Genomic DNA, 20375 nt, shown 5'->3' on the forward strand with positions numbered 1-20375 from the left:
TTTAAATTTCTTGCTTAAATGTGAAGACTAAGGAAGACCTGAAGAATTGATTTTTGATAAGCTGTATTGAGTTCTGAGATTCCATGGGCATGTGTCAGTCACACTGTCAGGATTTTTAGAGGTTATCTGAACCAGATTTGCTCCAGCAAAAAGTTAAGCTTCACAAAAGTAGTTTTGAGCATGCCTGAAACTTCCTCAGTTGTGATACAGTTAACTCCCTTTCAAAGCTGGTACTTAACAGTGTTAGAGCATTTAAGAAAGACTTGAAAGCTGAGACAGACTGCTGGGTTAATCATGGTAGCCAGTATACTGACACACTTAAATACGGCATTTCTGCGTAAAATCAGGTGTCCCTTCTTGGTAAAGGAAGTTAAGATAAACCTTAGTTAAACTATCTTTTTTATTATTATTCAGATTAGGATAATTGTGTTGGGATTCTAGAGATAAACAGTAATGGTTTTAAATCCAGTGGGGTTGTTAGAGGTTGAACACTTGACTGGAAGGGGTTATAGTAAAAAACTGATGAAAAGGCTGGTATTTTACTGCTTATTTTGTTGTTGCATTAGAGAAATCATAGGTAGCAATTGAATAAATTCTTTATAAGCCTTCATTTAGCAAAAATGTGCCTCTAAGACCATAATTATGATACTTCATAGTGGCTTACAAAGTTTGGATTTTGAATGCATTCAGTACTAGACCAGGTCAAGAATTTTAAAACAGCACTTTACAGAGGCAGCATGATTCATTTCCACTGCTAGATTCAGTGCCTGCAGGGGAATTCTGTTACCAATACTTAAGTGCCTAAGGCACAAATGGTTTTGGAAACATGAGAACATGTGAGGTCGGCTCTAACAATACGGTATGATTGGCCCTCAAGTGCAGAAGCGATATTTGGTATGACTTGAGGTTATCCAGTCTGTCTCTTAATGCCTTGCCCTTTTAATTGGGATACATTTTTGACTAAATGTTAAATAATGTGAGATTCTCTTATCAGTTTATTTGCATTATCTTCAAAAGCCAGATGATGCTCACTCCAGCATAAATGTGAGTACATATCTAAGTGGCTGATGTAGCATTCACACAGGAAAATTTGTGATGCCTGTAAGGCCTAAGCAGTTGCTCTAAAGGTTTATTGGTGCTTGACGGTTTTCCCCCAAAGATTGAAACGGCCTTGCATGGATTGGGGCGGGGCGCAGGCAGGCAGGGAAGGCAAATTACTGTAAAATTATTCACTCTGAGTACTGAGTTATTGCAATAACTGATGATGTGGAAATAATCCGTCAGTTGCTACATTAACTGCAGGAGTAGTTAATGAGCCATTTACCTCTGTCATTGTATTTTCCATGATATTTGTACTTGTATGCTAATTAAAATGTGTACATTTTATATTGTGAAGGGAAACACCAGCAAAAAAATTATTTCTGGCAGCTGTCTGTTGTTGGGTTGCTAACTGCTCATCCTCACGCTTGTACATCACTGTAACAACCAGCGCTGTCGCAAGATCAGGTTTTGAGATGTGTTTTTAAGAATTAAGTCAAGTATTCCCTACAAATGCTGGAGCCCCTTTGAAAATGGCAGCCAAAGCTGGTTTGAAACAGGCAGGTGGTTTCAGGTCTGCGTGAATCTGGTCTAGAAAGAAAATGAGATTGACATTTCTCTCTGGTGCTTTGTTTATACAGGATGTGCTTTGCCAGATGGATGAGTGAAACACCCCCAAGGCATTCTCTGTGGCCTTTGATAACATGAGAAGTGAAATGAATGAAACTGCCCTGATTTGCACTAAAACTTTGCTATATATAGCTTGTCTTATTTTTCTGAAATCAAACTTATCAAGCAAGGCAGTACACATCTTTCATATTGCTTTTTCTTTCTATGGTATCTATTAATGTACGATTAAATGCTTTTCACAGAAAGCTTTCTTACCTGGGCTTCTCCCCTGGGTGGAGATGGGAGAGGGGGAAAAATAGATTACCACACATGCTGGTCACCAGTATTTTTGCACTGCTGGATGATGCAGAGGTGCTTCAATGTCAAGTACAGTACTGGGCTCATAAAATGAAGTATAATATACAGGTGTCAGAATGGGTACACATTGGTTTGGTGAATGTCTGTTATGGGCGGTCATGCTATGGGAAATCTTGTGCTAAGGATGGGTTCAGGATGTTTTAGAAGGCAAAGATTTCTCACTTGCTTCAATGGGGTATTCATATCCGAAAGCCTGTGTTAAAGGAAAAGAAGCAACAATTATTAGCTTACCTGTGAAATAATGATAGAAACTTCAAAGCTAAGGTAGGTCGTAAAAATATGCTCCATAGGAAGTTCCTGACAATTACTTCATTACCCACAGTAAACTGTATCAGAGCTATGTTGTAACTCTCTTCAGGTTGCAGCTAGTGTAGAGTAAGTGTTCTGACCGAAAGCCTCAGAGCATATTTCTTAATCTTGGTGCCTATTCGCTCCGCTTTCCAACTTGCCTGCGTAGAACAGTTCTTGTGTTTGTGTGATTCCCTTCCTCCCCCTGAGTCTGTAACTCCATACTTTGAGGAATCCCTGTGCGTAACTTACTGAAAACTGTCTCTCTGGAAGGACTGGTCAGGCTTAGGTTAACCTTTAGCTGTTAATTTTCATTGTGTGAATGAGACCTATTGTGTTTCCTGTGTTCTGGAAGCTGCTTCTGTGTGAGCTAGTCCTGCCTAGGCAGCTCATGCTTTGTCCTTCCTTTTAAAGCTTCATTTCATCTCTTTCAGCATGATGGTCCAGCACTGAGTATTGGTTGTAATGAGAGCCAAATATTATCACTTAAAAGCTTGGTTTTGATTAGATGCGAGGCTGAGTGATTTTGTGGTGCTGTTTGGTGTGCTGGAGCTCAGCAGCTCCTGTGGTACCTGAATTTGTCAGCTGCAGACTCAGTGGAAACCATGTCTTTTAGCAATATCTATAAAGCTGTGTGCACTTCAAAGAGAACTGCTAAAAACTATACTCAAAGTGTCATTTCCATCTCTGACTAACCAGCTGGGTTCAGAAATAAAACCAGCTGGGAGTGCTGAGGGGCTGTGTGCTGTGTCAGGACAAGGTCTGGCTGGGGGTTTGGGGGGAGGGAGTAAGGATGGCTTACAAAAATACTTTGATAGGCATCTCTGTTTTCACAGTTTCCAGGCTTTCTTGATGCCAGCTTAGTCTTAGTTTCATCTTCCTGAGGCTTCTTACATAGAAACATAGATTAAGTGCTACTCTGACACAGGTCAGCTCTGCTCATCCACCCAAACACTGTTATGTCACAAGAATTGTTTGCCTTTTTTACAGACAATTATTCCCTTAATATGCACAGGTAAAAACACTGAGACACATACCAGTTCTCGCCCGGGAGCAGCAGTGGGGTTGCTGTTAGCCATAGCATGGAGCTGCTGCTGTTGGACGGTTGAAACTCCTAGAAAGTTTTATTTTTAGTTATCCTTAGTTGTAAAAACACAGTCGGCACAGTGCGTCTCCTAACGGCATTGCTGGTGTGGGAGAAGCAGAACTGCCTGGTAAGAGCTGCGTGACCAGAGCATTTGAATACCACAAGGCAGGGACTAGGCTTTCTGTGGAGTGAGGAAGTGGGATGGGGTGCTGGTACAGAGCTGGCTTCAAACAAGTGGGTTTAAGCCTAGTCCCAGTTCGTAAGTCCCACCCCTTGTAGTTCACAGGGCATCACTCAAATTCTGCCCTAATTTCCATGGAAGTCCAGATACCTCTGTGTTGATCTCCAACCCTTTGCAATATTTGAAAAAGGATATAATACAATGTGAAAAATGCCCGGGCAAAAGCTACCAATTCCCATTTAATACTTGTTGTTCTTCCAGGTAGTAATGCTGGAAGGCATTATTTTCCAGTTACAAGGTTCTGTGGGCTGCTAAAAGCATAACACTTGCTAGACCTTTTCTACCCACATCTGCAGACAGTGATTGAATCCAAAATGTAGCATTGACTATTTGAAATACATACCTTGTGCTTCCGCCATGAGACATGGAGCAGTGGCAAGTGACCCAAAGCGCCTCTCTCCAGAGAGAAATTAAGGGAGAAGTAGGGAATTCCAACAGGGAAAAAAAATTGTGCACAGGCTGCATCTCACCTGATGGCTAATGACCTTAACCTGGTTTGCAGCAGTGATTTGTGATGCCCCGAGTTCTTAAGTCCTTGGTTCATTTGCAGGGCTGGGTAGTTTTGTGTGGCGCTCCAGTCATCTGCTGATAGATGAATTATTCCTCTGGCAGATAGTAACCGCCGCCCTTCCTGTGGGTGTAGGTGCATGATTGGTGGTGTGCCCCTGAAGTGGGAAGTGTTACACTGACTAAGATATCAATACAGTCAGGAGTGTCACGGATGTTTGCTTTCTGGCAGAGCCATGGATGTGTTTATCAAAAACAGAGTTAACTTGGTCTAGTTCCTCTCATTCTGGTGACAAGTTATTTAACAGTACAAAAATGTAGAGCAAGCAGGAACAGGAAGGGCCAGGCAGGCAAGCACTTGAGCCACACTGATTAAAGCCTAGACTTCAGTGAGCGTGGGAAGCACTGTGCTCAACGTGACAGATAAGGACCGGACAATTTGCAGTGTGCCTGTTTTGAAAACTTAGTAAGAAACACGGATGCTTTACGATAATCTGATGCAGATGGGAAATGTAACAGTGATGTTAAGTGTAATTGTTCAAAAACTACGCAAATGTTTCAGTAGTGTGCATATTAAGCAATACCTGCCCCGTGGCTGCAGCTGAAGGTTCCCTGACAGGGCTCCTTGGCAAGGCTAGCTGTTGCTAAAGAAAGGAGGAGTTTGGGCACAGGCTGGACTCTGCAGGGAGCACCCAGGTGGCAGACCCAGGGTGTGCTGAGTCTTTCTTGTAACAGCAATTCCAAGTTGCATGTTGGCTGTAACTAAGATATACCCTTGTTGCAGCACGGAGAAGGTGGGTTTTGGCCTGAAGTGGCAGGCTCGCTGCATGCTGCTGTGACTCAGTTTCCCGCAGTGGAAGCCCGTGGCTGGGATGTCAGGCTGACATCTCACCCCTTGAGCAGCAGCGGTAGCAGTGGTCAGCATGTAGCAATGTTCCAGCCGGCTGTTTTTGCACGCAGCTGCCCAGGGTTGTATGGGCAAGGCGGAAAGCTGTAGAAGTTGGCTGGTCGACTGCAGTGTACTGCGATGCTGGGAGGGTCTGAGCAGGCAAGGAAGCAGCTTGAAACCCAGGTTCACTTCGTAATGGTTGAGGCTGTTGGGAGCGTAGCTCTGGGCTTCAGGTGCCTTAGCGCAGAGGCACCGCGCAGTGGTGCAGCTCGAAGAGCAGGGCTGCACCTCGGGGTGCTACCGCAGCCCTTCCAGGGGGCGCGGAGAGTCCCGGCGCCAGCTGCTCACGACGGGCCCTGCCCTCCTCGGCGGGGGCAGCAGAGGGCTGCGCCCCCGCCCCCGGGCCGAGCCCGCCCTCCGCGGGGTGTTCCCGCCGGCGGTGCGGCGCGCCGGGAGCGGAGGATGCTGCTGCCGCCGCTGCTGCTGCTGTTGGCGCTGGCGGGGGGTCGGCGGGCGGCGGTGCTGCGGCTGGAGCTGCGGGGCAGCCCCCGCAGGGAGGTGAGCCCCGCTTTCCTCTCCCTCACCCTGGACGCCAGCCTGGCCCGGGACCCGCGCTATGTCGCCTTGCTCAGGTGAGCCGCCTCCCTCCCCTTTTAGGCAAAGGAATAAAGGGCCCTGGGGCGGGGGGGGGCTTGGCGGCAGAGGGGTCCCCCGGAGCGGGGGGGCGAGGGAGGTGCCCGGCAGGCAGAGGTGTCCGCGGGGAGGGGAGCCCGGGCACCCCGGCGGGGCGCCGACGAAGGCGCGCTGCTGCCCAGCGTGCTCCGGAGGGGCAGGGCAGGGGAACGGGGAGACCCCATCGCTGGAGCTGGGGCCGGGGGAGGCTGCTGGACCCCCTCTGCTGCGGGGTTCACCAGTTCCACCCTCCCGGGGCAGCAAGGCGGTACCTGCCGCGGGTGCGAGCCGCGCCGTTCCGCTTGTGCTCGGGGAAGGAGCGGGAGGGCGCAGCTCGGGTGGCCCTCGCTGGGAGCAGCTCGGGGGTGAACTTGGGAGGGGAGCTGCTTTGCGAGCAGAAAAAAAGCAGAAGGAAACCGCCGAGCAGAGGGGTTACGTGTGGTGGGACTGGGGGCTGCCAGCCCTGCCGCTCCACGAGGTAAGCTCTCGGGCAGCTTGGCAGATGTTTGCCGGGGCACTGTCAACGTAAAGCCAAATAAATGCTGAATCGAGAGATCCTAAAAATGAAATATTTTTTTCCTCTTTGAGTAACACTGAAAACTGCCCACCTCGTGTAGGTGTTCCCTGTCTGTTCTTTTGACTCTGACCTCTGTCTTGCCTTTTCTTCCCTGCATTTGCTCTCTTGTGTTTTGGTTTTGGGTTTGTTTTTTTTTTTTTGTACTCTATTCATTTTGACTCTATCTTTTTTTTTGAAGCTATTTTAATTCTTTCCTTTTCATCTGCCTGATCCCATTTTTCAGCCCCATGGTATTTCTCCTGTCCTGATTTCCCTCCTCCCACCACTTTCACCTTTTCCTTCTCACCACGGTGGGGAGAAAGGTGACACCAGCTTTATTGGAAAGTGCTCAGGTCCCCAACTTCCAGCCCCAACTGCACACCTTGAGGTTCAGTCTGGGGCCAGCACCGCTGCTGTGAAGAGCGGGAAGTACTTGGTGGCCTCTAATCAGCTTGTGTGTCACCACGGAGCAGATAGTGCTTGTACACCCGGCGTCCCCTGATGCCTCGTGGTTTCCCCCAGCAAAGGCCGGGTGTCAGTGCTGCATATCCTGTGCAGGGTACGCGCAAGTCACAGAGGCAGAGTTTATGTTATTTTATAAACCTGCTCTGCTAAAGCTAACGCTTGTCCTTACGTGGATTCTTAATCTCTCTTGGGTACAAAAGCAATCACTTTAGCTCTTGTTGATGGAAATTGAGACTGATGGTGTAAAGTCAGTTTTAAGTCCACCTTCTCATGGGACTGGTATGTTAGTTTTGTATTAACAAACCCAAAAAATTCTATGGGAGAAGGATGCTTAGGACAAAAAAATACCTGTTTTGAAGTATTGCCTCCAGGATTTGACTCCCTGCCTGTGAGCCTCTTCCCTGGGGCATGTCTCCCCCACACTGATGCTCTCCTGGCCCACTCAGCAGCACCTCTGTTGCACAGTGCAGAGGTCCAGTGAGGTGTCAGCAGTACCCTGAGGCTATTGGGTAGCCCCAGGTCACCTGCTGCAGCATGTCCCTCTGAGCCCTTGTCACACTTAGCCTCTACACCAAAGCCATAGTCTCCATGAATACAGTGTTTCTTCTGTTTCTGGATGTCCTGTGCTCAGCAATCCCAAGCTGCGTGCCCTCGCAACGGCCCTGTCCCCAGGCTTCCTGAGGTTTGGTGGCACCGAAACAGATTTTCTCATCTTTGATCCCAACAAGAATTCAACTTCAGAAGAAAAAATCATCTGGGAACTTCAGGCCCAGCAAGGTAAAACAGGCATCAACACGTTAGACTCGAAACCGTCCTGGGTTTAGGAGGTGGCTTTGATGCAGGCTGGGGATGGCACAAAGGCACAGCAGCAGCGCTGGGGGTCCTTCATGGGGTCAGCATTGCTCTCCTCCGTGGAGAGGAGATCCATGCCCCTTCAGCACAGAGCATGGGCGGAGCTGCGCCAGCCGTGGGGAAGTGAGGAATGGCGTGGGGAACCTCATGTCCACCCTGGCATCTGCTGGGGCTCTTCTCCCTTTTGTTGCCCTGTGCTCCCCACAGCAGCCTTGGGAGCTTTCCCGCCACCTGGGAGGCGGTCAGGTCAGCTCAAATGTTGTGGTTCCATTATGAAAATTAAGTAACAGATAGAAGAAATAATCTGATGATTTCTGTTTTCTCTAGCTTGGCCAAAGCCAGAGCTAGGCTGGGGGTGCAGCCTTGCCCTCCTGTCGTTTCGACAGGGCAAGTGCAAATCCACCGGACCACTGCCAACGGCTCAAGCTTGGTCCTGGCATGCAAGGTTTCCCACTTCATTAAAGTCCATTTCCTCTTTAAACTTAGCAAAAGCACATAAACCCGTCTAGAGTTGTTTCAGATGAAAAAAAATCCATCTATTCCTGCAGTACATAGCACAACAGTGCAATCATATATCACTGTACAACTGGTGATGCTCGGTTTTGAAATAGAGTAGTACTTTTCCCCTGGGACTGCTTTGCTGAGTGGCTACCTCCTCTCTAGGTAACTGTGACTCCAGCACGTGCCTTTCTCTCTGGTTATGGCTTGTTAGTGGTTTGCATGCCAAGAAAAAACATGGGCTTTGAAGAAAAAGTGTCTTATGACTCCTGCTGGCTTTGCTGTTGGAGCCATGTGGGCTAGTCGGTACTTTCCCCTGCATGAGACAGGCAGCACAGGAAGCATTGCCCTCTATCTGCCCACAGCAAGGCAGGCCATGAACCCTGCCGTACTGCTTCATGCCGGGGGGGCTTATCTGCTCCTTGGGCACTGCAGCCCATGCTTTGTCAGCTCGCTGGACCAAGGGTTTCCGGATGGTGCTCCAGCTAGAATAGTTTATTGGGGTATGACTGCCACGACACCAGCCTCCAGAAGGCCAGCTCAGTCTTCTGCCACCCCCTCATCTCCATCACCTTAAAGCAGGAAATATACATTATATATATAATGCATATTTATGCATCAAGCCAACCCTCTTTTTTCTATGTGGTTAACATTGTGAAAGTAGGGGTGCATTTCACAGAAGTGCACAACTGGCTCTAAGCCTAGCACCAAGCAGTTTTACTTCCTCCTGAGGGATGCAGTGCTTTGCATGCTGAACCCTGGCCATGAAGGCGAAGAGTTAATTGCTGTCATCTGTCTTCTGCCCTACAGAGGCTTGTGGCTCGAGGCCTGCGTTTGCTGCTGTTGAGAAGCTACTGCTGGCACAGTGGCCCAGCCAGGAGAAGCTGATTCTTGCAGAGCATAACTGGAAAAAACACAAAAACACCACTATTACAAGTAAGACTTCAACGGAGTTTTTCTGCTAGGGTTTATAAGCGGGGGCTGCAAATCTGCCCTGCAGTAAATGGATCGTAGGCTGTTAGGAGCTGAAACCACTGAAAATTAATATTTTTCTAGGTGGGTGAAATGTTTCTAAGAAATCTTTTTCTACTCTCTGCCAACTCATATTTAATAGTGTTCAGCTGCTGCAGGAGTTGGGAGGATCTCAACACCTTGCAGGGTGGTGCACAGTAAGCTGGGCTCTTTTGCCTAGCTGGAAGGGCTTGGCACATCTGTAGCACCAGGCTAAATACATACAGGCGGTAAAGGTTGTCGCCTGGCCTGAGCTTAACAAGCACACCATAACCTTGAGATAAACATCCCCCTTTCCCCTCCACACAGGAAATACGCTGGATATTCTATACAGCTTTGCGAACTGCTCAGGGTTTCACCTGATCTTTGGGCTCAATGCCTTGCTGCGGAAAGATGGCTTGCAGTGGGACAGCTCGAATGCCCGGGCACTACTGGACTACTGCGCCTCGCGGTGGTACAACATCTCCTGGGAGCTCGGAAATGGTAAGTGTAAAGCCTGCTTGTGGGCCAGGCCAGCAGTCACCTGGAAAGGTACAACCCCATGATATGGGCTGGTAATTTTGGATGTTTTGGATGACGGCCCATAAAGACACGGTGATGTCTTATTGGGAAACATTAAGCTCTTAATTTGTGAGGAGGAATTTCACAGAAGGCCCAACAAATGAGCAAATTGAGATGATTTTGCTGTTCCTACCACGGCTCTGAGATGAGGTGAATGATGCCCCATGAGGCACAGGATGTCACTGATGGGGACGGACTGGGACAGAGTGCTGGAGAGCAGCACATTGTGTCACCTGAGCTTTCGGTTTCATGCTTATGGCTTTCAAATATCTCACCTGTACTGTGCCAAATCATGTGAAGCCATGAAAGGTTGGTACTCCCAATGTGGAATGAGCTGCCCTATTTTGTGCCCCGGAACTAGAGTGGGGTGCTGATGTGCTCATATCTTTCCCAGAGCCCAATAGCTTCAGGAAGAAGTCTGGCATCTACATTGATGGCTTCCAGCTGGGGCAAGATTTTATTCACTTACGGCAACTTCTGAGTAGCTATATGCTCTACCGGCACACGAAGCTCTATGGTCCTGATGTTGGACAGCCCCGAAAGCAGACGCAGAGACTGCTGAGAAGGTAGGGGTGTGGGGCCCTGGCAGCACCCCTGGGGCGGCCAGGTGTGGATAGCAGTGCCTCATCTGCACCCAGATACAGAAGGCATCTGGGCAGGGTTATAAGGATTTTCTGCTCTAGATCAATAGTAAGGAAGTACAAATGGATACATCCAGTCTATTTAAGAACTAATTTCCTGCATTTTTCCTTAAATTAGAAACATGGAAATTTTTTTTCCTTGGCTGGGGATGACTGAAATCTTACCTGCATGCATGAGCTGAAGGCTTTTTCAACTCAGCCAGTTGAAACTTAGACGCTAGCAATTCTTCAGTAATCCGCACACCTTCAATTGAGCACTGGCTCTAGCGCTGTATTAACAAGGGCTTTTAACCCTAGAAACTTCCTTGTGTTACACAAGCATTAATTCATCCACCCAGCAACCCAGTGAGGCAGACGGGCTGCCAAAAGCCCACCCATTTAAAAGCCATTGCAAGCATGGCCCCAAACCCATTCACCATCACTACTGCCAGCTGGGGGAAGAGGGGAGGGCTGTGCATGGCAGCTTGCTCATGGGGGACTACGACCTGTCACTGGTACCCACTAACCCTCTGCTCTCCACCACATCCCCTCTGGTTGCAGCTTCCTGAAGTCGGGAGGGAAGGTGATCGACTCTGTCACGTGGCACCAGTAAGTACTGCTCAGATACCATCATCACTCTGCTTATCATGTTTTCTTTACAAAATGTCTATTTGAACGTCTCAACAGGATGGAGCGGGTGAAATACCCCTTTCAGCAGTTCCTTGGGTGCCTCTCTGCAAACTCCTCTGCTCAGAATAAGAGATGAATTGAGGGAGCGCATTACAGAAATGCAGAGAGTCTCCAAAGAGGGTGCAGAGACGCAAAAGCAGTGGTGGGGGGTTGTAATGTAGGCACAGCAGTGGGGAATGCAACATGTGCGGGATGGTCATATTGCTTGCTAAATATGTGCACTGAGAAAAACAGAAGTGGGATGTGGAGAAAAAGATGTCATGGCAGCTTTATTTCTCCGAACAGTGTGAGGAGGTAGGTCACGGCTCTCCCCCGCACCAGGATAGTTTCTGCAGTGGTTGAGCCTTTTTGTATATGCTGTGTTTCAACATGTATCAAAAGCTAGTGAGATCTGAGCAGAAGCCTCAGTTGTCTCAAAGCTCCAAGTTGCCAACCCTTGCAAATAAAATGCACTTTCCCATGGGAAGAAGGGGGTGTCATATAAAAGGAAGAGAAGGTAGCTCAGAGTTACTTGGCAGAGGTGCTTCTACTGAACTTCTGCAAGAGCAGAAGGTTTTTAACTAAGGTTTAAAATAACCCGTGGGTGACTGGGCTTTGAAACAGAGTCAGTGCCCTTGAAGTTGGTGCTGTCCTAGCCATTAGGAAGGCTGAATCTGCTTGAGTGAAAGCTTTGCTTCCTAAAAGCAAATTCAGGGTCACTGATGACCCCGCTGGCAAATGCACCCAATACCTTATAAAAAATGCAGCAGAAGCCTTGTTAGCTGATGTGTTACATCCTGCCTTTTTTCTCTATGTTTGTTCAATATAAACAAAAAGACCTTGAGGTCTGGCTGACCCGTACCCATAGAGAAGTGCTAGCAGCTTCTCCTGCTCCCTTAAGTTTACTCTCCAAGTCAGTTTGGGCTGTGTGTGGGCAACTTGCCCTCGGATCCCACCCTCAGTGCAAACAGCACAGTCCCAGCCCTTTGCTCTTGTGCTGTGGCTTAGAGATGCAGTTTTAAAGTTCTCTGGTGGGCAGTGGGGTATGTTGACCCCAGGGCACCTGCTCTGAACTCCACACATTTGAAAGCAATTTCCATGTGAAAGTGGTTTTCCTTCCTGAGTTGAATGCAGCACAGTGATGTGCAGCAGTCAGGTAACAGTGGGAAAATATGCACATCCTTTATTATATATATGTATACATATATGACTTATTGGACATATGCCTTGCTAGCAGCTCCAAATAAAATGTGTCCTCTCCCCTTCTTGGGCTGTTCTTGCCCTGTGGCTGCCATTGCTTTAAATGGCATGCGTTATTTCCTTTACTAATTTAGGATTATCGGGTTTTAGCTTCCTCTTGTGGCTGGAAGACTTCAGCTACTTCTGGTAGGACTGAGTGATAGCACAGTGAAATGCAGAAACCACAGAGATCCCAATTTCCCATACTTTATTCAGACAAACCAGACTTAAAAGCTCTTCTGCTCATGGTGGAGGGCAACCTTCATCCTGTAGGGATGCCTCCATCCCATTCCCCTCCAGTTGGCCAAAATAATCCAACCAGAGAGACAGAAGCTGGGATCTGATATTTTTAATATGTAACTTGATACAGTAAAGCAAGTAATTATATATGAGTGTCAGACTCCTCAGCAAGAGAAGATGTACAGAAAATGGCTCTTATTCAGTGATGTTTTCCTCATTCTAAATGAATAGATGCAAAAAAACCCTAATACTTCTGTTGATCAAAATTTCCATGATATCCTGCCTCCATTGAGGTAATTATACCTGAAGGTCCCTCAAATACAAACAATATACCTACACATTTTGAAACAAAAAAGAACTGGACAGAAAAATAGTGCTGTGGATAAATGTATCAAGCAACTGAGTACTTTCAGTGGTGGTTGTACCAGTGGTGGTGTTTTTTCTTCAATTTCCAGTTACTATGTGAATGGACGAAATGCAACAAGGGAGGATTTCTTGAGCCCTGAAGTGTTGGATACCTTTGCCACAGCCATACGCAAAGTCCTGGAGGTGCCTTGTCCTGTTCAATCATTCCCGTGTTCAGTTTCCAGGGGGTTAGCAGAGAATTTGGAATAAATTTCTCACTAGCAATAAAGAGGGATCCTCAAAGCCTGGCTGCTGCTGTCATTGTAAATGTAAAAAAAAACCCCACAACATTTAACAATACTAATAATAAATGAGTTCCGGTCGTTTGCTGTGCAGCAAGCATGGTATCAGATACATCACAAGCCAAAAACATTTTCATTTATTGATGTAGTCATTACTCAGGGATGTAATTTATGGTCATACCTGTCCATGTCCGTGTGTCATGTCCCGCCCCTCACTCCCCCACCCCCACCCCCCCCCGCCCGATTTCTTTGTGTTTTGAGATCCTGAGGACAATATATCTTAAAGTATGCTACTACTCAGTACAAGCAGACTTACAGGACCTCACTTTTAGTGATGTTTGCCTTGTTCTACATGTGTGGACATGATTGTTTGGAGCAGGGGGAAGTAAATATGCTTCTAGTCCTTTTGATTAAAAAATTTCTGACATTCTGCCTCAGTTTATGTTATCCCTTAAATGCAAACATCATACATAAGCATTTGGCTGAAGTACAAAATTTTGATTGTCCATTATTTCAGTAGCCAAAAAACTCAGCTCTTGTCTCTTTCTCTTCTTCCCTATGCCACACCGGTCAGGTTGTTGATGGGACCATACCTGACAAGAAGGTCTGGCTAGGAGAGACGAGCTCTGCCTATGGAGGGGGAGCTCCCAGGCTGTCCAACACTTATGTTGCTGGCTTTATGTGAGTACCATGTCACAGATATGGGGAAATTACACATTTTACCAGCTGAAGGGGGTTGCATACATGGCCCATGGGAGTAACATCTCCCTAAGGCTTCTCAGGGCGTGCAGGTGATGGGTGAGTTGAGGATAGTAACCCTCCCACCGCTCCCTGTGTGCTTCCCCCATGCTTGAGGTTTGATGTAGGCCAGGTAATAGCAGATTCCTACAGGAAATGGGGGATGAGAAGTGTGAGAAAGTTGTATTTCTGCCCTTGAATCTGCAATGCTAACTCTGCTTTTCTGAGGATGGAAGGTCATTCACGAGATGGGTGTCCTTTTCCAATGTCATCCTTCAATCACCGTGAAACAACTAACCAAAGGGAAATCTAGTCATGAAAATAACTTTCTCCAAGGACTTCAGTTGTAGTATTTTGTTGAAATAAAAGAATTCAGGCTTTTCTTAGTACCTTGATCAGTTTGTAGATTCAGAGAGATAGAATTGCATGGGAGTGTGCAGTTCACACTTTGAAAATTATGTAAAAGTACAGCTGCAATGTATTTTTTTCCCTCCTATAAGGCATGACAATCTTTTCTTCAGGGCCTGGTGGGTCAGCAAGTCAAAACCTGGTACTAGCAGGCAACCTTGTTGTTGGTGTGATGATTTTTCTTAGTCTTCAGGCCCTTGGCCAGTTCAGGAGCATCCACTGCTGCTCCTGGTTTCCACTGCCTGCAAACAGGGGAGTGGAGCAACTGTTCCCACTAACTTGGACCTACAAAGGTGGTCTGAAATTATTTTTTAAGGTGATCAATGAAAGACTTAAAATCACTCAACTAATTTCAATTCAAGGAAGTCATCGTTGTGCCCTAATTCTTGCTTTCCTACTTCCTGAGCTTGTTGGAGAGGGGCAATGGTGTACAGCTGAAGTCAGCAATTTCATCTGCGTGTTGTTTTCCTCATTTTTTGGCAGGTGGTTGGATAAACTCGGGCTTTCAGCCAGGCAGGGGATTGACGTGGTGATGAGACAGGTTTTCTTTGGGGCAGGGACCTATCACCTGGTGGATGCCAACTTTGAGCCTTTGCCGGTATGTATGCAACCCCGCTAACGCAATCTGAATGCCGCATGAATTTCTGCACAGGCAACACTGGATGTGGAGATACAAGTCTGCTATTTTAATAACACAAGATAGCAACAGATTTTGTAGGATAGTTGCAGTAATCCTTGTGCCTGAAGTAGGCTCACGTTTCATTATGCGTTCATGTATTATATATAGATAGAAATACAAGATAATTACTGCAACTGCAGGGATGCAGCTAGTCTTCAACACAGCAGAGAGTGATTTCTGGGACATGATACTCTGATTTGTATGCAGATGCTTCTGGAGTTCACAAGGCTTTTCGGGATGGACTGTTTTGGTTTGAGTACTCCTCAGCTGAATGATAAGTAGGTTTTAAACAGAAGTGATACAAGGTATTGTAATAAATTATATCCCAAGTGAAAACCAAACCAACATGAAGTCAAGACTCAAGCATTTCTTAGGTCATGAGCATGTTTAGCCTTCAGTAGTAGCTGAAGGATAATTAAATGAAAACATGCATTTTGTATAATTTGATTTACTAGGAAATAACATTCTGCTGTGACGAAACATCATTATTTGAACTATACATTGTTATTGCTTGTACAGCAAGTTTCTTTGTGCTAGTAGCACTTACCTTGGGGTGAGAAGGATAGCATCTCTCTTTTTAGCTTTCCTCTCATTTTCCTGTTTCCAAGTCGTGATTTTCACAGGTTCATAGAAACCATCTGAGAGGAAACCCAGCATATGGGGATTTTCTGACCTGCCTGTTCAGCTGGTTCCTATGCCAGGGGCTGCATTGTCAGTCTTGTTGCTTTGGGCTTTTTATTCCCTCATTTAAAATAGATTTCATTTGGACTGAAAGGGTGTGCCTTGTTCCTCACCTACAGGCGGCACTGTTGCTAAATCAAGCTAATAATGTTTTAGAGGCCGGGAAATCCACACCCAGGTCCATCAGTCTTAGCATGGAAACGAAGCAGCACAGCAATGTCAGAAGGGGTTGCACCTCTTTGCAGAGAGGCTGAGCGTACAGGCCAATAGGAAAACTCACTTCCCTGGGCTTGTGGTGAGTCAGGAGAGAAACACAACAGTTTTCCTTCTAGGAAAACCTCAAAGAGACTAACAGATGAGCTGGGAGAAGCTCTCTGAAACCCACCAGCTGGAGCACATCCTCCCCTGGGGCTGCACTCAAAGAAGTCATGTTGCAAAATGCAGCCTGCCTGCAACCTCCTAGTCCCAAAGCACATCTGCACAAACCACACGCTCTCTTTAGTACGGTCACGGGCTTCATAGAGGAAAAGTAGTAGTCGAGATGCAAGAAGAAGCAGACCTGGAAAAAAGGAGTCTGCACTGGGTATCACCCTGATCTCGGGCATCGTCCTGGGGTGTCAGAGGATTTACTCTTGACCGGCGTTCAGAAATTAATCCTGAGACCTGTTCAAAAGCATGATGGTAGTGAAAGTCTTAAAAGTTGTTGGGGGTGCTTCTGGCATTGCAGCTGTGGATTGGGCACAGGCTTTCCTGCAGGAATCCCCTGCAGGTTCAGCCCTGAGATGCTCTGTACCCTGCAGAAAGGCATTTCCAAAACGCAAACTCCCCCACAGAAAGAGCTCCGAGGTTTGTATATGAAGGGGAAAATTACTCTAAAGTACCTTGTAAACACAGCTGCTCTGTGGCTTGGAGGCAGGGTTTTCTCTTCAACTATGCTGTTTGTGGGAATTTAAATCGTATGGTGAAAAATTTGGTAAAGCAACAAAATCCTGAAATTACCAGTAAAATGAACATTACATTAAGCACCGTATGGAGTACCCGGCATATTCACAAGTGCTTACGTGTGTTTTTGTGCCTCCCAGGACTACTGGCTGTCGCTGCTCTACAAGAAGCTGGTGGGTACCAAGGTGCTGCAGGTCAGTCTGACGGGAGCCGACGAGAGGAAGCTCCGCGTCTACCTCCACTGCACGAATGCCCTTCAGTAAGCCTCCAGAAAGGGTGAAATATCCCCAAAACTGAGCCCACAGCTACCCCCAGGCCAAAAAAAGCAATCTAGGACAGCGCAAGGATGAACATTATTTCTGTGAAATCTTTCTCTCTTGATCCCCACCATCATCTTCTCTTGCCTTGCAGCCCAAAGTACAGAGAAGGGGATGTGACGCTGTTTGCCTTAAACCTCTACAACATTACCCAACATCTGCAGCTACCTGATTACTTATCAAGCAAGCACGTGGATCAGTACCTCTTACTGCCTCATGGCAAAGAGAGTATACTTTCCAGGTAAGCATGCAATTCCTCAAAACCTCACCTTGTTCAATTTGCAAATGTGGGGGGTGGGGGTGCAGGGAGGAAGAGGTAACTGATCAGTCATCTTTTTTTTTTTTTTTTTTTAAGTAAAGTTTGCTGTTAAATCAGGTCTCCTAAAATCAGGCTGCTAAAAGCCTGTAAAGGTACCAGGACACTTGTTTGATGTTAATTGGGAAGCTTTTTTGTAGCAGGCTTCAGGGCTCTGTTTGAGCTGCTAAAGTACTTTTCCTTTTGCACAAGCACAGGTATATTGCTTTCTCAAGTGCTGGCTCCTGATTTACAGCCACATGTTCAGGCTTTGTATGGTTTCTTTTATTGTTACAGTTAATGCATTGGCACAGAAAGGATCTGCTCTGTGGGCATAGAAGATTTCTTAATACTTGCAGAAGATAAACGAATTAAAATTTGTACTTTTCAAAGCATGGTCTGGTGTTAACCTGACTAGAAGAGTAAGAAATGTGCTTTTCAACTTGATTGTGCCACTACTCTAAAGGAGTCCTTGCAGAGGGAATGCAGCAGATGGTCTCTGTGTGTGCACACATAAACCCTCGAGGGAAGTTTAGCTTGGCTTTGGGCTGAGTTTACATTTGCATTCAGGTCCAGAGCTGTTTGTGCTTGAAAGCAAACAGAGCACAGCTGCCCGAACAGTCTCTCTGTCCCTCTCCAGGTCTACTGAGCTGAATGGCCGTGTGCTACGGATGGTGGATGACAAAATGCTGCCAGAGCTTATCGAAAAACCCCTTGGTCCCGGCAGTGTACTTGGCCTTCCAGCCTTCTCTTACGGCTTTTATGTTATCAAAAATGCCAAAGCTATTGCTTGCATTTAAATGATTAATTCATGCACACAGGATAAATGTAAAGCACTTGGCTAGTAGGGAAGTTTAATCCTAGAAATTTATGTTTCTACCGTGAGATTTAATTCTGACGAGGGATGCAAATGTGGCAGCACTGCTACGATCTGTGGGCTGAGGAAAACATGAGGTCCTGCTGGGTAACTTATACGTGAAAGGTGCTCATTAAGCTCCCGGGATAATTATCCGGGTACACCAAGCCCAGGCAGGGGCTGGTTTTGCTCTCTATCCAGCCTGGTTTGCTGCACTCAAGCACAGGGCCCTTCTCCATGCCACACAGAGCTGAATCAGCTTCTCGCACTGTGCTTGGGGCTCTGGCAGCTGGGAACTGCAACTGCCCCTCTCCCTTTCATTTCTGCAAGCACAGGTCCTAAAGCAGTTCCTTCAAAAGCTTGCCTTCAGAAAGGATGAGCAGGTGTTTTATTTTAACTGTACAGCTGTGATTTTGCCTGCACCATGTAGGGAAGCCTGAGGAAGGGTTGTGTTGCTGAGGACATCTCAGGGTAGAAAGCTGGGACACACAAAGCAAACCGAGGTCAGTGTGCCTGCAGGGCAAAACGCCTTGCTGAGAAACCAGGTCCTTCATGTGATTTGGGGCAGCACTGCATATTTTTCCCAAGCTAGAAGAGTTCAGTCACAAGATGGAGCTGTGGCCACGTGCTTTCCAAAGGCGAGGTTTTGACTCTCTGAAATGCAGGCTGTTCCTGCAGGGTGGTCTACCTGTGCCCTCACACACTCCATTCCTGGGACAGAGAGGAACCAAGCCCACCTGCAAACCCTCCATGGTCAGTGGGCTGCATGGCAGTGGCTCAAGACTCCTTAACCTTCACCACCCTGCAGGCAGGTCAGCTGGAAAGGACTTCCCTGAACCTGTTTGCAGGTGAAGCTCTGCTTTATGCTTCCTAACTCGCTCAGGTCTCTTCTGTTCTTGAGGAAATGGGAAAGTAAAGAGACTGAGCAAACTACCCACCTCTTGACCATCAAGGGGATGTCAGTGGCCTTAGAGCACCCTGGGGACAAACCTACACGGCCAGGCTGACATCTGTCCTGCTGGGAAAACAGCCATTTTGGCCAGAAATCTCTTCACCCTGGCCATGCCTTTCCTGTGAGCAGTTAAGCGAGCCTCTGGCATGCAGGTTGCCGGTCTGCAGGGTAGCAAAATGCCTTGGAGAATACCTGCAGTGTCCCACACAGGTTTATTTGCATCTACTTTTTTTGAAGATATATAACCCATGCCCCTGTCAATGCCTTACAATGTTTTGAGCACAGCAGGGGAAAACAACACATCACTGTATTTCCCTTTTTAAGCTTTAGAAGGGTGCTACCAGCTACATGGGGTTTCAATGCAGGGTAATGAGTGGAGGGAAGGGGATGCTTTTTAAATAAGACGACATTAAAAACAGATGTACTTTTGAAGCTGTGATGAAAAATTGCACAATAAGAAGGTTGTATTTAAGTTCAGTGTGTCGAAGACATCCACAGTGCAGATGCATTCTATGAAGGGTTATGTATCGGGGGTAATATAGATCAGAAATGAGAATAAAGAAGGCTAGGTTTGTTTACATTGTCCAAGTTCATTAAAGGAAGTAAAGAGAGTGTAAAATTGAGTGGGAAGTGTTAAATAAAGTCCACATAAAGTTAATTTATCATTATTATTATTATTATATGTTACAACTAAGACATCAAAGTTACTGTTTGCCTGGTAGCTTCTTTTTAGAACTTTTCTAACAGTTTTGCTTATTCTAATGCTTGTGACTTCTATATTTGAAGATTTTTAATTACAGTGGTTTATACCAGCTTTTGGCAATCTTCCTTTTTTTAAGACTCCTCTTTGGCATACTGATACCGTGAAACTCCCTACATTACTTTTGGTCATACATCATCTGCACTTTGTATGATTCCCAAGTAAATAAAAATGAAAGAAATCACACACAGGTTGGTGTGTTTCAGTGGTAGTTGACTACCAGTTTAGAAGTCTTCCACCCCACTGTCTGACTCAGGCACACACAGGCTCATGATTGACACGCAGGAACTACTAGGAGGGGTACAGGGCTGTCCAGGTGTGCAAATGATGGCTGCTCTGGTTTCACCTCCCAGGCACATCTCTCTGAGCACACAGCCCGGTTCTTCGCATGGTGGGGTGGCGAGAAGCATGATTTATAGCTCACGTAACTTCTTTCAATGTAAAAAGCTCTACACACACCCAGATGACTTCTCTTTACAAAGTGCTGTATATTAAGCTGATAGCTACTATTAGTTCTATACAAACAAAGGAGGATGGAGAGGAGTGAAGGAAACAAGATGCTGGGTCCTGGCACACCAAGACAGATATGGTTGAACAAGAGGCGAACATCACCCTTGCAGGACCTGTCTGCAGCAGCAACACCTGCCCCACGGGCACTTTATCTCAACAACGTTGTTTCC

The 20375-nt window shown here is 46.6% G+C and overlaps 1 protein-coding gene across 1 annotated transcript; it reads left to right on the forward strand.

Annotated features, from left to right (window-relative positions):
* The first annotated feature begins 5197 nt into the window (after positions 1 to 5197).
* Positions 5198 to 19747, forward strand: HPSE (heparanase). The gene is made up of 12 exons (XM_064450343.1): positions 5198 to 5669; positions 7362 to 7507; positions 8891 to 9016; positions 9401 to 9574; positions 10047 to 10218; positions 10834 to 10881; positions 12876 to 12969; positions 13642 to 13748; positions 14697 to 14811; positions 16656 to 16774; positions 16927 to 17073; positions 17768 to 19747. Exons 1-12 carry the CDS (start codon positions 5233 to 5235, stop codon positions 17925 to 17927), a joined length of 1845 nt encoding a protein of 614 aa, XP_064306413.1. The 5' UTR covers positions 5198 to 5232; the 3' UTR covers positions 17928 to 19747.
* Positions 19748 to 20375: the final 628 nt, after the last annotated feature.

This window comes from Phalacrocorax carbo, chromosome 4, assembly GCF_963921805.1.
Source record: "Phalacrocorax carbo chromosome 4, bPhaCar2.1, whole genome shotgun sequence".
In the NCBI taxonomy this organism is placed as follows: domain Eukaryota; kingdom Metazoa; phylum Chordata; class Aves; order Suliformes; family Phalacrocoracidae; genus Phalacrocorax; species Phalacrocorax carbo.